This window comes from Branchiostoma floridae, chromosome 18, assembly GCF_000003815.2.
Source record: "Branchiostoma floridae strain S238N-H82 chromosome 18, Bfl_VNyyK, whole genome shotgun sequence".
Lineage (NCBI taxonomy): Eukaryota > Metazoa > Chordata > Leptocardii > Amphioxiformes > Branchiostomatidae > Branchiostoma > Branchiostoma floridae.
In genome coordinates this window covers 2,408,562-2,425,970 of record NC_049996.1, presented here as the reverse complement: position 1 = coordinate 2,425,970, position 17,409 = coordinate 2,408,562, and the positions used below count along the sequence as shown (strand labels likewise).

The following is a 17,409-nucleotide window of genomic DNA, read 5'->3' as shown; positions in this document are numbered from 1 at the left end:
GAAATTTACAATTACAAATCATGTTAATTTTTCTTCAAAATGTAAATACATGATTATGTTTTCTTTCAAGCTGTATAGTGTTGGAATAATGTTGATATAAATCAAGGACATAAAAAAAAAATTGTAAAATTGGCAAGCAAACTTGACAGAAGACAAGAGTCAGGACTGAGATACCATTTTTATTTCATTTTAAACCTCCTGTTTATTATGTGATGTCAAATGAATGGATGATACACCGGCAGGGAACATGCTAATAAAAGTGGTCAAAAACATCACTGAAACACCATCTAGAAGCATACCAATACTGTGTAAGGCCATTATCAAAAGGTGACCAAAAATTCATGTCTACTAAAAGAATTCTTTCCAACTTATTTTACAACATAAATCACAATCTATAACGATATTTCACTTATTTCACAAATGCTGTGGTCTTCAAAATTCTCTCAATTTGTGTTGCACAACTAGAATAGTCACAGAGACATATGGGTATGGGGGTGAAGTGCTATCTCTGATAAAATACTGCCTTGTTTGGCTATGTTCTAACCATGACAGTACTACAACTGAGGAAACTTGAATGGTTGATGATACTAGGTTAACATATACAAAACAATGTAACTACCGGTACTACAAATTTTGCCGCAAGGGTCAAAGGTCACTGATGAAGGCAAAAATTAAAATTACTGTATTAAAGGCAGAAACCTTTGGCAGTGGTTTAATGTTCTCGGTTTTCGCGGTGGCTGCTTCACCGCAAACTTAAAACCACCGCGAACATTTTTCCATGGCAGTAAGAGACTACAGTGCATGGTGCTACAATAACCGTGAACTTAAAACCACAGCGAAAAGTCCCTTTTCCCGCTACCGCGAACTTTAATCCCCGCAAACTTAAATGCATTTACAGTATTCAGAGAATCATCATCTTCATCATCATAGAATATGCTTAGAACTTGGATCAAAACAACAGATACATTGAATGTTGGTCAAACCTGGATGAAAATCTTTGCAACAAACATCCATGTGACTGTAACAGGGCTCTGTCTCTAGGACCTATTCCTCCATTCCGAAATAAAAATATGCTGGTTGAGACGGAAAAAAAATTAGTACCCGTCCATCCAAAAAGTTGAACTTTAGGATACGAAAATATATTTGCTGAGCTAAGATGACAAATGTAAAAGCAAATTAAAATGAGCAAAATTTGCTTCCAAATTACAATTGAATCAAATTTTGACTTTTCCATTGTAACACAATATGGTTAATGCTTTCCAATGATTGCAATACATACACCCCCCCCCCCTCCACAACATCAGTGGTACATCCTGGAGACAGCCATGTACAGTGTTATATGATATAATATATCATCAAACATATGATTTCTATATCAAACATCTTGTATTCAATCATACTCCACCAAACTTACATCTAAGTCTCTTAAGCATGTTTGGTCACAGTGGGTAAAATGTATTGCATTTCCTTAACATGTACATGGCACCATATTCATAACTTAAAACAATAATAATTTGCAAATAAAATCTTTAAATTTCCAGCATGACTAAAATAGGACTATGTCTTACGTACAATGTATTTGAAAACTCTAGTACCCAACATAATCCCAAAAGCCTAACTTTAGCAGTTCAACTATGGGATATCACATTACATGTACTATATAGAAATGAAATTGTTATATCACTGTGCATTTATAAACCGCTACATGTACATAGGCATAGTATTTTCTCCTGAGCCTGTATTACTGTATTGCTCGAAAAACATTGAATAAATAGATACAACTGCTTGGACCCAAAATGTACTTAGACTGCTCACAGCAATATTGTCAAGTACTGCAAGAGTAATGTCATATCTCTAATCATTATAACTAGTACACAATCTGCAATTCTTGCACTTTGTATGGCACATTTCTAAAACAACCTCATGTCCAGCTTTTAGCTACCTTAAAATGATTTTGAAAGAATTCAGCATGTAATTTTATTGCTTAAGAAAGCTACTAAGTAAAGGAAAATCTAAAGGCACTTGACACAATGATGAAAGAAATATCTGTTAATAATTCTATAATTGCATCTGGATTATGGCATACTGACATCATTGCTTTGAAGAAAGAAATATGACATCATGGATTCTGTGGTGACATCATAGATTCTGTGGTGACATTATAGATTCTGTGGTGACATCATGGATTCTGTGATGACATCATGGAGTCTGTGGTGACATCATAGGTTCTGTGATGATTTCAAGGAGTCTGTGGGGACATCATGGATTCTTTGGTGACATCATAGCTTTAGTGGTGACATCATAGCTTTAGTGATGACATCATAGCTTCAGTGGTGACATCATGATTTCTGTGGTGACATCATGATTTCTGCGATGACATCATAGACTCTGCATTTTTCAGGCAAGATAATCTTCTAAATGGCGTGGACCCTGCATTATAGTTCATCCTAGAAAGCAAAAGAGAATAAAGAGATTTTAAACCATGTTGAGTTTTTTGTCAATGAAGTTTAGACATCCAGGCAATCATTAAGATACCCAAGAACTGATTTTCAATTAACTGGTAACTGGTTGCAAGTAACTGGTTACTCCAGTGTTACTTTGGGTATTTTGAGGTTTGGTAACTAAATCTTTAGAGTTATAACATTGTAGACTTTCTATGTTATTTTGCAAAAAGGCAATGTACATTATACAAACAAATATGAAACAATTTTTTTGTACACTAATGGACAGTGTATAACCCTAGAGGACCGATTCAATCATCAAAAGCAAAGATGTAAAAATGGGCTTTCATTCACTTACCCGTAACCTGCGGTTTCCAACTTTCTGTTTTAAATAGTTCACAATATACTCTGCACTCTGACTATTTATAGATTCTCCAAAAATATTCTGGAAGAGACAAAATGTAAAATTATTGCAAGGCAAAACATGGCAAGTTGTAAAGTAAAACGCACATGTTAAGCCCAAGTATATAACAGTGGTGGTTACTGTTAGAAAACTTACTGGACAACATCATCACTTTTGCTCTCTCAGTTTACTTCATTATAATGATATTCCAAGCAAGCTATGGTGAAATGTGTCTTATTCATAAAACAATTATTCCTTCATTTTAGTACACAGACTTACTGTCCATCACAATTAGCAGATCAACCAATGATAGCGTATTAATTAGGAGTTTGACCAATGAGAAACCGGCTGCATGTCTGTCAAATATTAGCTGCATTTCTATGTATTTTTGCATCATTAGGCCACACCAATTTAATTTCTTGGTTCACGGATTCGCTCGCTCCTATTTTTTGGAAAAAAAAAATGAAAATTACCAGTCAGCAAATTTTCACCCAAAATGAAACCATTCACCAACTTTCTGGTGTAGCAAATTGGCCTTTATATTATAAGCTCCTTAACGTGTGGGTACAGGTGCTGTTACTGTACAATAATAGTGTTTTTGTACTTTTTTCAAGCTGAAAACTTTTTATTCTTTATGTTTTGGATTAGCCGTTACCCTTACCCCAACCATTTTACAATTTTTATTTTTATTTCGCCCTCTTGCTCCATATTTTTCATGAAAAAATCCGTGAACCAAGAAATTAAATTGGTGTGGCCTTAAGTTTTGATGGAAATGGGTGGGGCTACAGGATCAGTCTATTTGAAAGGATTAGACTTTTAAAAACTTACTTTTTGTTTTCCTTCAATGTTGGGTTTGTAGAAACGTAGTGTTGGGTAGGCCCTGACCCAAGCCTGCTGACACAGGTCCGAGTACATGTCACAGTTCACCTTCCCAAAATGGGCAACTCCATCACCTAGCTGTAATGAGAAATTCAACAGGATGAAGTATTAGACTGTAAAATGTATGGTACAAGGCTTAATTCTTCAAACATTTTGTATACAAACACTTAAGACCCCACCAATTTAATAAAAAAGGCCACTGTCATTTCTTCCAGATTCAAACTCTTTTTAAAGACCATGAAATTCTTGAAAAAAAAAAACGTTAAAAAATGCAGTTCCAGAGCAACAGCCTACTTTTTTCTTACATTAAAAGCTACCTGCTTTCAAGACCATGCCATGTCTAGGACAAAAGATACAAAACCAGAAGCTCTACTGCAATATACTTATTTGTTTATTTATTGCACTTTCCATATAAAATGGAGGGGAGACAAAACAGGTGACATGCCACCTCTGCAAGTTTACTATCCACATATCAATATCATAACAATCCATCCAGAGGGTCTAAATTTATACTCACCACAAATATCTGGAAACACAGACAGAGACACACTCAAACAGTGTAAAACTGGAGGTAAGAATTCAGACTGACCCTAGCAGCTCTTTCGAACTCTGGAGCGAAGACCTGGCAGTGACTACACCATGGTGTGAAGAAGTCAATCACCCAGGCATCCTGGCCCTGTAGTACTCTCTTCTGGAACTCTGCATGGCTCAGCTCGGGGGTCTTACTGGGGAGGTGCTGGAAGATCCATGTACGGAACGATGCCACGTTCCTCCACCAGTGGTTGGGGTATTTTCTGGGGAGGTAAAAAAGGAACATGAGACAAAATATAGTATGACAGTGTCTAAAATGAAGACAGGAAACAGGTCCAGTGGCTATGCTTTATCAATATCCAAATATATATCAAATTTGAATAAAGGGTAGTCATCCAGGTAGTAAGATATACAAGGTAACAGTTATTCATCATAAATTTGGAAACGGTCAGATAGTTCAGAGAGCATCCGCTGTCTATCCTCAGTCCCTGGTAAAAGACAGCAGATGCTGTCTTAAACGTCTGACCGCATATCAATTTTATCCACAGTTGCTTGAGTATGTTACCTTGAACACCCAAATTAAATATATACTGTTACATGACTTGTAAATTTATCTAAGATACAATACGTACAAGAAATTATTGCCAATTCAAATATCAGCAAGCAACATCATTGACTACCATAACAAATTTTCTTCCCTTTTCGGTTTGTAGGAAACGTGTGACATTAAGCAACAAAATATAGACAAGCAATGAATTTAAAGCTGAGAAGCCAACACAGTCTATGTTGTACTTACTTGAAGTAGCTTGTCCCTGTGTAGGTAGGAGGGTAGAGGCGGATGGTAGGGTAACTGTGGATGTTCTGACTGGTACACAGACTGTGGTATCTATCACAGTCCACCTGGGCAACGTTGGCTATACCCTGCATGGTCTGACAAAAAACAAAGAACAGCTCTTTGTTACTAAAAGTCAACACATACATGTAAATAACATGAAGTGAGGTGTTCAAGAATAGACATATTTCCAGTTACAGTGGCCATTTTGAATCTACCAGGACAGTGCCTCAGTTTGCAGCAACACTATGCTGAAGGTACTCCCTACTTACAAGGCTATATTTCATTAATACATGTGGGTATGCCATCGGTGGTATGTTTAATCCCTCTAGGGTGGCCACAGTGGTAAATTGTGTCTGGTATGTATTATAGAATATTGTTGTTTGGGCTAGAGGCCTCTTAAAAATAGTTCAGCTGTTCTTTCAAATGGCAATTTGAGAGGAAATGGACAAAGTTTGTTGCAGTTGTCCAGACAATTATGTAAAGCACATGATTTACAGACCTATATTTTACGGATCTGACGGTAACTACCCTGGATGCCAGACAGTTTCCAGGGCCTACACCACAAGAAAGCTCCTTGGCACCAGGGCCAACGTGTCCCAAGAAAATTTCACCACAGCCTCCTGAGTTAGACCCTGATGAGCTTATTTATTGCTTTACCTTAGCAAGTTTTCTCCACTCAGGTGCAAGGTCTTGACAGGGCCCACACCATGGCGCATAGAAGTCCACCAGCCACATGTCGTCATCTCCGCGGTCTCCGATCAGCGGCACAAAGTTGTCGGAGGTCAGGATAATCACAGGGGGTCGCAGTGTATCCTGTCAGGAATTGAACATGGTTTAAACTTAATTTGCAATATTCACTTCCTTGTAAAGCTAAATCAAGTTGGTAACTCATTTAAACTGAGATGAGGGGTGGGTGGGTTACAACCTTTAACTCAGTCACGTCTGGGACCGCATTCGCCTTGCCATAACACTGCCCGATTCAGACTGTCCATCACAATTAGTAGTTGAACCATGGCAATCAATTGTGTGACCAATTAGAGGGTAGTGGCATGTCCATCTAATATTTGCATCTCAAAGTTTATGTAACCTTTAATCTTTCATATCTACTGCGGCTGGTCTACTGCGGCAAGGAGTAGCAGATTCCTTTTTTTCTTGTGAAGAGGGCTGACAAGTAGCAATGATGATAGCAGCTCTAAATTTTTGGTTAATCAAAAAAGATATTTCTTGTACCTTTTTAAAGTGTGTCTACAAGCTTTAGTATGCTGACTCAAATCTTAGTCTTCAAGCAACTTTAGATCAAAGTGCCTTTCCTTTGGGCATAACTTTGATACACGGCAGGATTCAAACTCGGGATCTCTTTTTTTCTGAGCCCAATGCGCTGCCAATTACGCCACGCAATACCACAACTGCAATTGAGTATGCCATCAGAAAAAAGCCAAACTCGTAGAGCCTGCTAAGGAGGCTAAGAGCAGGATGTTTTCAACATTACCTGTGCAAACTCGACCAGCTCATCTGCCTGGTGCATCCCACTCAGGAAGTGAGGCACACTCTGGTTGTAGAACACTGTGGTTGGGTACGAGTGGATATTCATCTGTAAGGAGAGAAAACAAAGAAGGACATTGTAAGAAAAAGATAAAAGATCGTGGTCAGCTGTGTCTTATTGTCACAGCAACAGAGTGTGCCTATACCACAGATCAGCCTTGTTGGCTGAGCCATCAGCAAGCCTGTGCTAAACGTGGACAATGTCCTTCAATCATCACAGTCATGAAGTGAGGCAAAGAAGAGATCTTATTGTGCTAATACATTTGTGCATAGCTTTAGACCTGCCTTGAAGAACCCTTTTGTAAACTGATAGCAAAATTCTCATGTTTTTAACATGGCGAATGTCTTGTTGATATTACTGAGTGCAGTTTCTTCTTGTCATTTAATTTGATAGGAAACCCTGCAGTACCAACAGTTGTTGATAGAGGTCCCCATAAAAACTCCATGTTGACAATATTAATCACAGACAGAGGTTGACAGTTTTCCTACTAGTTTGGGGTATGACTACATGTATTTTCAATCTGACCAGCTATGTTTCTAATATTAAAACTTGCATAAAAAGAATTCAAAGAAGCATATATGCAAAAGTATGGTCCTGTCCTGTGATTTTGTAGCCATTGATTTTCTAAAGGAAGAAATAACAAGGACGTTGTTTAATCTTGTGTACATTGTATCTGTTACTTTATTGACAAATAAATCATAGCTCAGTGAATCGCTTGGCTTGGTACATGAATAATGCTCAATAGTTTTCATTGGTATTATCCTTTACTTCCTAAGGCCTAAGGTCTAACGAAAACCATAATTGGGTCAATCCAATAACACATTAGAGAACCCCCAGTAGTGAAGACCTATTGCAATAATCATGGGATCTTTTGGGGTTAGGGAGGTCCTAGTTAATCAATGACAACTGCCAGGGCATTTCACATGCTGCCGCCACCTGTGTCTGGTATTGGTCAACTTGTCTTGTGGCAGATGTAGGCCAAGGCAAGGAAAAGTGTGTCCAATTTGTATCTGTATGTATCGACATAGCCGGTATAACAGCCATGCACCAGATTCTGTATAGCCGATGTAACCGCCTTTCAGTGTATTACCATCCTTACAGGTACATGTACACAGAGCAGCAGCAGCTGGTTACGCTACACTAAACAACCTGTCACACCTAACCTTTGCACATCTGTAAGCTCACTACTTGTTGTTTAAATTTCTTGGATCAGAAATAAAAGTATAGATGGTACAAAATGTACTTGATACAGTATTTGTTTTGACCTGTTCTTTGCTACATTGCTACAAAGAAAATTATAGACTATATCCAAGACAGGCATTTTCCAAAACAATTTGTAGACAACAATGAAAAGACATTGAACATCTTTTGACACTCTGACATAGTGTATGCTGCAGAATTCTATAAATAACAAACTAGCAGTGATAGAAATTTCTGTCACATTTTAGCAGAAAAGAATCTCTTCAAAATGGTAGAACGTACCATGTACGTTATCCAAGTATACATTAGACAGCATAATGTACACACATTTCATATTCTATTCAAAGCCAGCTTTCCGGCCTTCCTTTCCCCAGGTAACATCCCTGTTCCATCCTCTCTCGAATGGTATCTTACCCTCCAGGACTTGCCATGATAAAGGACATGCTTTGCTTGCCCCTCTCTAGATCTACCCATCATACATAACGCAGCCTTCAATGGCTACAAGATTAAAGAGGAGATAGACAGACTTCCTGAGATATCTTGGCAGGAACATTAGAATCCTATCTCTGTCAGCAAAATGTGATGTCTTAGGCCACAGCAAGTCAATTTTATGGGTGACATCATCTGCAGATGCCAAATCTATGCAAGAGCACAACAAAAGATGAAAAATACATCTGCAAAATGGAGACTGCTAAATGTTTTGTAGTTTTTTGTTGCTGTATTCTAGCCTGGGTACCATCCGGGTTATATTTCACTCGTATGTTAGGTTTTGCTACCCGTTTGGGGAACTGTACATTCAAACTTTTTGGTGATGATGTCAGTTAATGTCAGTTGAGTGAAATAAGGACAACAAGCGAATGGAGGGCATTTCAGGAATGCCTGTTTAAATGAGCGCTTGAACTCATTCCTTCATTTGCTCATGTGTAGGGACCAATAAGCCCCCATACAAAATTTTGATGCTTCCAGATGTTAAAGTAGTCAAGGATCCCAGACAGAACAGCAGAGAAGCGACTGTATTAGGGCTATAACAAATATCAAAGTGAGAAGTCGCTGTACATAGTGTATAATAATTGCAAACTACTTTCTGGATGGTTGGCGGCTAAATTGTGTCATTGCCAACAAGATGGTAAATAGTCTTTTGTTCCTGTTTTTACGAAGCGTACAAATTAGTGACACTTGTGTAGTAGCCTAGCATCACTTACCAAATTGGATTGTCAATCATACATGTAGTCAAGACTACCACACTAGTGTCACTTCCATAACCACTGAACTAATTTCACTTCTAGAACTACTGCACAAACTTCTCATCCACAACTTTACTCATGGCTACCTCTTTGGTGTACCAAATGTAAGTACACTGAAAGCTAACATAAGACATATTTTCCCATTATCATTATTTCTTGAATTGCCACATTGACAATGTCTAGAGGGGAACAAAAGTTCTAAAATAAAAGCCTTGCACCTCTGACTGTCATCCAAAAACATTACTTGCCTTTAGCAAAAAAATGAACCTGCCAAACAGCTATAACACAACCTGAAAGATGGCTAGGAGATAAAAGGAAAACCTGGATTTGGGGGCTTCCTTTGGTCAAAAAATACCAAATGGAACTTCTTTCTTGGAGGGATTCTTCATCCCTTAGTAAGCCAGAGTTTTCTGTTTGATGTCACATTCACAAGGAAAGTGAAGTCTGGAGATTTAGATAACGCTGGGTTGATGGTTTTCGTAGCACCTTCAAGGCAGGCATCAAATTTAGAAGTCATCTATATGGAGAATTCTATCCATTGTGGACTGTATGCTGGGTAAAAGGCTTAAAACTTACTAGAGCATTACAGAATCTGATTCTTTATGGCTTTACTGTGGGTATTTGTTTTCAGGCAATATGGAAAGTCTTCTAGAAGACTTACAGACTGTACTACAGATTATTCTTGGTGCTAACTTTGATCAAGATAATGGTTTTGCTTCCTATCACCCGAAACAGACTTCATTCTGACGTAGTGGAAAGTCCATTGGGCAAAGAAAAACGTAACTGAAAGTTACAGTACATACAAGTTGGTACAATGTTTTTCAATCATTTAGTTCAACTTATTGTAAATACTTGTGTTATACTGATATGTTTAAGTTTATGATTAAAACCAATAAGGCTATATTTTAGGTCCTTTTTAATTGTTGTTGACTTTCATTTTCAGCATAACTCTAGAAGCTATGGATGAAAGGTAAAGACTTTTGGTAGGTGGGGAGTGGCCCAGAAATGAAAGGTCAATTTCGATAATGGGACCGCAAGCAACCTCTTTTTATGGTACTGCAACAGAACTTACGGTATTTATACCTTTGGGTAATGCCATCAGTAATCTAACATGTCATGCATGTACATTAACCTACAGGACAGACAACGTGTACTTACATGTCACATAGTCTTTTCAACGTGGATCTTTTGTATGCAGGTTGTTCGTTAAGTGTACAGACAAAACTGCCCAAGAAGACCATTGGGGGGGACTGACAAAATCTGGTCTACAGGGTCACTATAGACAGGCTTCTTAATGCTTGTGTCAATGCAAAAATTCACTTTGGCCAGGTGGTCCTTGCGTAGAGGTGGTCACTTGAACAGGTTTAACTGACTATGTGTCATTCAGCACCAAGGGTTAGGAATGGTAGCAGTAGTACCTTTTATTCAGCACCAAGGACAGGACGTGGTTTCAGAAAATATACTATTTTCAACTGTCCTTGGTTTGACTGTATATATGTATGGTACTGCATTCATGTTAAGATTTGATTGCAATATTCTGTAGAAGGTTTTGTAATCATACAAAAATTTCTTGTTATGGTAGGGAATTTGGCCCAGAACCTGGAGGTCCAGAGTTTGGATCTCCTGACTTGCCCTGCTGAAGCTGTGCCCTTGGAAAAAGCACTTCAACACAAATTTCCTCACTTCACTCAGGTAAAAATGAGTACCGTACCAAACTGCAGTTAGGGCTGTCCCTTGGATAGCACATTAAATGGAAGTTACGTGTTTGAGGAGCCAAACCTCAAGTATGTAGAAGAACCTACCACACTTATAAAAAAGAGTAGTGATATGAATTGGATCAAATGAATCTGTCGAATATGAAGCTTGTACTATTAAGTACAAACCTGGTGTGTTACGCCATGAGGCGGTTTACCAGGTATGCAGTACTAAAAACATATATGAGCCATACTTAAGTTTTGCATTTTCCTCTGAATAACAAGCTCTTAGTGATACTACACTAGGAAATGTTTAACCTCAGCTCTATTTTAGAAACAAAGTCGTCGTCTCTAAGGTGACAAGTCATCTGTTAAAGGATTACAACAGATTTTACTCAGACAACAGAAATCTTCCAGGCTCGCTACATCTCCGTTGACCCGAATCCCCCGGTGTCAGAAAACCCATTCATAATCAATAACCCCCATCAATACCCTCCTGTCAGTCTGTCTGACAAATTCATCATCCCACATTATGGAGATACTGTGTATCAATAACCCCCATCAATACCCTCCCTGCCACTCTGTCTGATAAATTCATTATCCCACATTATGGAGATACTGTGTATCAATAACCCCCATCAATACCCTCCTTGCAATTCTGTCTGACAAATTCATTATCCCGCATTATGGAGATACTGTGGCCTAATGGCCCAGCGGCTTTAGTAATTGTATCCCAAATGGTATGTGGGATGGCCTTACTATCAGTCAATTTGGTGTGCCGGACAGTGGAGGGAGCTTGACCAATGTGCTGAAAATTGGGGTCACCGACCTCGCTGTCTACCTCGATTCCTTACCTAACTATTGATCAGAGAAAAGCTAGTTCTGTACAAAGGTTCTGACATGAGAGTAGATTCATAACTAGAGTATTACCTGGCTTAGTTAAAGGGTCAATTGTTCATTTCTTCTTATAACAAGGTAAAAACCCTATGGATTTTTTTTTGTACATGTTTCTTTTGGTACACAGAATGGTCAGAATTTTTTTGTTGGCTTGGCTACTGAGTTATTTGAAAATATTTTAGATCATATTCATCCATATGAAATTAGAATAACAAAAACGAAATTGGCATTGGTACTTGCGATATTGTATTGAATGTGAAATGTTGTCATGATGATACATGTATGTATGTAGTGGAAGTCTATTGTTGAACTATTGTTTCTTAAAAATCCCTATAAATTGCTTGGTTCCTTAGACACATAAGAAGGCCTAGGGTAGCATTCACTTTGCCCTGCACTTATCCTTAAAGTTGTTGTAACCATAATCCAATTTCCATATACCAAATCCATATACTAACTAGAGTTCCACGAACACATACCTTTGCCAAATAAACCAGGTTTGTTATGCAGAATGATGTCTGTAGACAAATGCGTTACTCATTTCATTTTCTTTATAATTATATGCTTGGAGTTGGTTTATAAAATTTTGGCATTGATTATGCAAATTAGATCCCAAGTTACAATCAATTGATATCAAATTGTAGCAAGCATTACTTAAGCTATTAGCATACCAAAAATCATGATGATCCTTTGATCCATTCTTGACTTATTCTCTTTCAAAGTCTTTAAATACACCTCTTACTCTCTTCCCTCTTTCTCAGTTACATATGTGACAACTTTCATTGATGAAAGTACTATAATGGAATACAGTGGATTTATGAACATTTCCTAATCAATTATGCAAATTAGCTGTTAATTTGCATAATAAGTATCACATTATATAAGTCTTCATTTAGGCTATCTACATGCCGAAAATCATGACGATCCGTCAACACGTTAATATTTTCTCATTAATTATGCAAATGAGATCATCATTTGCATGATAAATATGTATTGACATTTCTCTCTTTCTCAGCTACATATGTGACAAGTTTTAAAGTCCTATCATGGAATGTAGTGAATTTATAAATATCCTCATTAATTATGCAAATTAGCTGTTGATTTGCATAATTGGTATCTCATTATGTAGGTCTTCACTTACGCTACCTACATACAAAAAAACATGATGATCCGTCAACATGTTCATATTTTCTCATTAATTATGCAAATGAGGCCATCATTTGCATAATTGATATCTGTCGACATTTCTCTCCTTCCCAGCTACATATGTGACAAGTTTGAAAGTCCTATCATGGAATGTAGTGGATTTATAATTTTTCCTCATTAATTATGCAAATTAGCTGCTGATTTGCATAATTAGTATACCATTATGTAAGTCATCACTCATTCTATCTACATACCAAAAATCATGACGATCCGTCAACACGTTGTAGAGTTATTCTCGTCCAAAGTTTGAAAGGAAACCGGCGCCTGCAGTTCCAAAAAAGCCGCTAGGGGGCCCAAACTCACAGCACTGACTCTCTGCCTCGAGGGCTATCTACCACTCGAAAATCATGATCACAGCATGTCCAGAACACGAGATATCAAAAATTGAGGTTCTGCTGCAGTACCTTAGCAAGCCGCTAGGGGGCCCATTATCGAACTTGACCTTTGTTTTCCCGACCCCTACCCACCTACCAAATATTATCGGGATCCATCCAAGGCTTCTTGAGTTATGCTGTTAACACACAGACACACAGACAGACTCACAAGCCCAAAACATAACCTTAGCCATTCTGGCAAAGGTAAATAGGTTATTTTATCATGTAAGAAGGGTAGCATTCAGTTTAGCCTAGTATACTATACATCACAAGTTTTCTGGGTCACACGTTCCTGATTTTTGCCCTAGGCTCCTCAAATCCTCCTGCCTTAAATTGGATTAAGTTTATTCTCTAAGGACACTTAGCAACTGTGCATATGCCAGTCCTGTCCTTATGGTTTCTTCTTCATTGAAATCACAAGACGTACAGGGTGTAGTAAGGTTGTACGAAGCGTCGTACTGTGAATACCGCACTGCAAATCAAGACTCATAACAGTATGTCACGCGTGTCCTCATGGCCTACTACTCATTTCAAATCGGTCTCTTGGTACTGTGTACGAAAATTGGAGCCTTGTGTTGTGGATTCCCGTGTGTAAACGTAGACTCGCGTGCTATAACTCTTACACTTGTTCTTAATACATTTTCTACAGTATGAAAAATGACAGAGGCTATTAGACACACGCTGGGTGTAAGGAAAAACCTTCCCTAGTCACTTAGGTGATAATTCCTGTGTGTTGGTGGATGGACAAGGACATAAATATTGCCGCAGTCAGATGCAATAAAACGTGAGGAGTGAAAGGTGGGGCACTCAAATTACTTTTGCCTTTTCCCTGTTGAATCATGAAGTACAAATGTAAATGGTACAGATCTGGTGCAAAGAGGCTACTTCAACTGGGAGAGTTGGGAGTTGAATGTACAGGCTTCCACAATCTGACATGAATTTTTACTGTACTGTAAAATTTGGTTATGATTGAGGCAGATTCATCTTGTAGTAGGACGGAAAAGAACTTCAAGACTTTTGCTGTGTTTTAAGTTGAAGCAATGTTGCAGTACAGTAGTCGCAATCATTTGTCAAATAGTCAAAACCATGACCAGTGATAAAATGGACAAGAAATTGAGAACTGGTCACAGGTTTGATTTCTGGCATTCCAAGCTGGACACTGCATTCTTGGGATAAACTATTCTTCATTCCACCCAGGTGTAAAAACAGGTACCTGACTTCGGTTGGGAATATAAAAGGCAGTGGAAGGAGAGGGATGGGCTCCACCTTCCAATACTATGCCCTAGACACAGTGGATTAACAACCAGGCACTGCCCTTATGACCTCAAAAAGGCTATGGGACTTTTATTTTTCTTACAATCATTATGGAAGCACTAAATTTACAGTGTCATGCTTACATAGACATGCTCAGGAAAGACACTGGCCTTGAAGTTGACAACCTACAACAAGCAATGATCCACAGGGACGCATGGTCTGCCATCACAACTCGAGACCGGATGGACTTGACTTAAGCAAGCAAGTAAATCCAATACAAACTTTTCAAGACTTATAGTATTGTAAATGTGGAACTTTTGTGGTGGTACAATGTTTATGGCTTTCATGCATGGTATAACCATTTTACTGCAAACTTGCACAGCAAAAATGCTTGTTCTGTCTTTAGCCCACCTACATCAACTACTAAGTAAAAAATACACTGTGAACACTCCATTTTCTACATACCGCAAATTTTTTTTTTTTTTTTCTATTTTTGCTTTTGGACAGACGGGGACAATATGGCACTGCACTCAAGTTTTGTAACTTATATTAACAGTGCCACATACACGGTACAGACAGAAGGTACCCATTTTTACACCTGGGTGAAGAGAGGAAGGTCGTGTAAAGTGCCTTTCCCAAGGGCACAACGCCGGGGCGGGCACGGTGGGGATCGAACTCAGAACCTCTAGGTTCCGAGCCGAACGCTCTACCAGTTACGCCATTCCCGACGCCACAAATTTACTGCAAATTTAAATCCCTGTGAAGTTTAAGGTATGACTTTTTCATCATCACAGGTTAGAAAATTCCCGTCAGGTGCCTTTCCCAAGAGCCAAACATGGTATGCATGATGGAGGAATCCAAGCAACGCAACATTTACAGTATATTCAACAGCCCTCCACAATTCTCTATGAAGCATCACTTCTCAATCAAGCATGACTATACCATTAAAACACACCAGTGTACATCATTCCGCCTGACTTCCTTCTCCATCAACTGTAGTAGGAAGATGTGGTGACATTTGACTGTGCCTACCCAAGGGACAAATTAGATTTTTCGACCTTTCCTTCTTCTTGGCTTGCCTCCAACAAGGAAGGTCATAGACCTCCTTGGTTCCCAAGATAGAAAAGTCCTGCTGACATCATCCGATCATAACATCTTTACCTTTGACACACTGAAGTAGTCATCCAACTACCAATACTCCATTGGTTATAGGGTTAAGTAGCAGGAAGCAAGGATGTTCAGTTCTACTGTTACTTTTTCTTGTGTGTTTGTGAGTGCGTATGCAGATACTTTTCAAGATCGTTTCGACGAAGTTGATGTATAAATTTTGGTATATGTGTACTAGCTATTAAGGTCCCTGAGATACATGGCAATTATGGGCCCTCTAGCAGCATTTTCAGGTAGTACAGTACAGACTGACACCCCCTTCCTGAGTGTAGTGGAATAGTCTGCTAAGTGAGGTCAATGACCTAAGTTTAGGACACCAGGTGGCTTGGGACTTCTTAAGTAACAACTGTTTAAGCAAATGATAAGGATTGGGCTATGAGTATGATATGAAGAAATTCACAGAAACTCCCAATATTTCAAGGAGCTCCATTGATTGCTCTTTCATCTGTGATATTACCACAGTTTGCCGTACTCACTTTGTTGCACAAGACATTGTGGATGGTACAGTCCACAGTGCCAAAGCTGACAGTCCCGTCCAGTGATCTAGAGGCTTTTCTCCACTCTGGTAGCAGCATACGGCAAGGAGGGCACCACTGGGATAAGGGGAACAAGGCAATCAGAGATAGCAGACTTCACCCCTCTCGGAGAACAGAATACAGAAATTGCACAGAACATATTGAGACTGCAGTGCCAATACACACGTACACACACACACACGCACACACACACACGCACACACACACACACAAAGCATAAACACACAGGCCCCAAACAAAACTTCTTGGAAAAGGGCAATACAATCATTCATTCAGACCCTTGTAGTGCTAAGTGGCACTAAGAGCAGTAAGTTTCCTTGCAAGGAAGGGTTGCTTGCCCTTCCATTTAATATGCTTGAGGCACCTTCTCAATATATGGGACCCTGACTTTGTGTCCCTTCTGAACAATGGATGCAGGATTGAACGGAGGTCTACCAACTGCCAGCTAATTGCACCCAGAAGCTTAACTGTGAGGCTGCTACCAGTTGAGCCAAAGTGACATACATATAGAATACAACACGGTGTATTCCGTATCGCCCAAGGTATCAGCCTGACCGCGGGAGAGCTGAGACCGAGGGTGATGCGGAATACACCGTGTTTTTTTTTTTTTATGTCATACCCACCTGAGAAAACCCATGTTTTGATGCAAAATGCGCCAGAAGTTGAACAAATTTGGTGCCCTCGAACAAAAAGTGTTGCAACAGCAATGTTCCAACGTCCGAATCAGGTATTCGAATTGCCAACCGTGCCGTATTCGGCCCGCTCGAAACAGTTTGATTTATTTGAATGGAGCCTGTGTGATACGCCTTTTGAACATGTGCGATACGGAAGCGTACCGCCTGGTCCGGAACACCCAAATCGAACGTTTTCGCGTCACAGGTATGACATAAATGTACTTACCATTAAATCCGAATTTGAAATAAAATTTGATCCATATATGTATGGCTGAACTTTTTACATTCTTAGAGCAAGTGCTGACAGGGAATTCTTGGATGTAGCTTTTAAAGTAAATAACTTGGCCCTAGTGTCACCAAGTACAGATTAGTCCTATAATTGTTACAAACTACACTATTGTTACAAATTGGCCAAATTGGCATCAGCCAATTGTTACAAATGAGGCTCTAACCTATTGTTATAGATTGCACCTATTGTCTGCAAGACTTGGCAGTGCCGATTGCCAACGACATTGTGTGTGATAAACAGTGGAC

General features: G+C 39.0%; 1 protein-coding gene across 1 annotated transcript; it reads right to left on the bottom strand.

The window, feature by feature from the left end:
• Positions 1-166: 166 nt before the first annotated feature.
• LOC118405380 (dnaJ homolog subfamily C member 10-like) lies at positions 167-16,287 on the bottom strand. The gene is made up of 8 exons (XM_035804863.1): positions 16,142-16,287; positions 6,579-6,680; positions 5,747-5,902; positions 5,051-5,184; positions 4,313-4,517; positions 3,673-3,801; positions 2,800-2,886; positions 167-2,447 (listed from the first exon to the last, which is right to left on the bottom strand). The coding sequence occupies exons 1-8, from the start codon at positions 16,238-16,240 to the stop codon at positions 2,436-2,438; spliced, it is 924 nt and encodes a 307-aa protein (XP_035660756.1). The 5' UTR covers positions 16,241-16,287; the 3' UTR covers positions 167-2,435.
• Positions 16,288-17,409: the final 1,122 nt, after the last annotated feature.

What these genes read in the sequence shown, in the direction of transcription:
- LOC118405380 (XM_035804863.1), bottom strand. Translation starts at nt 16,240, where the DNA reads ATGCTGCTACCAGAGTGGAGAAAAGCCTCTAGATCACTGGACGGGACT. An exon ending in AGTGGAGAAAACTTGCTAAG is followed by an intron (nt 5,185 to 5,746) that starts GTAAAGCAATAA and finishes GTTTTTTGTCAG; the next exon opens with ACCATGCAGGGTATAGCCAA. An exon ending in ACAGGGACAAGCTACTTCAA is followed by an intron (nt 4,518 to 5,050) that starts GTAAGTACAACA and finishes TTACCTCCCCAG; the next exon opens with AAAATACCCCAACCACTGGT.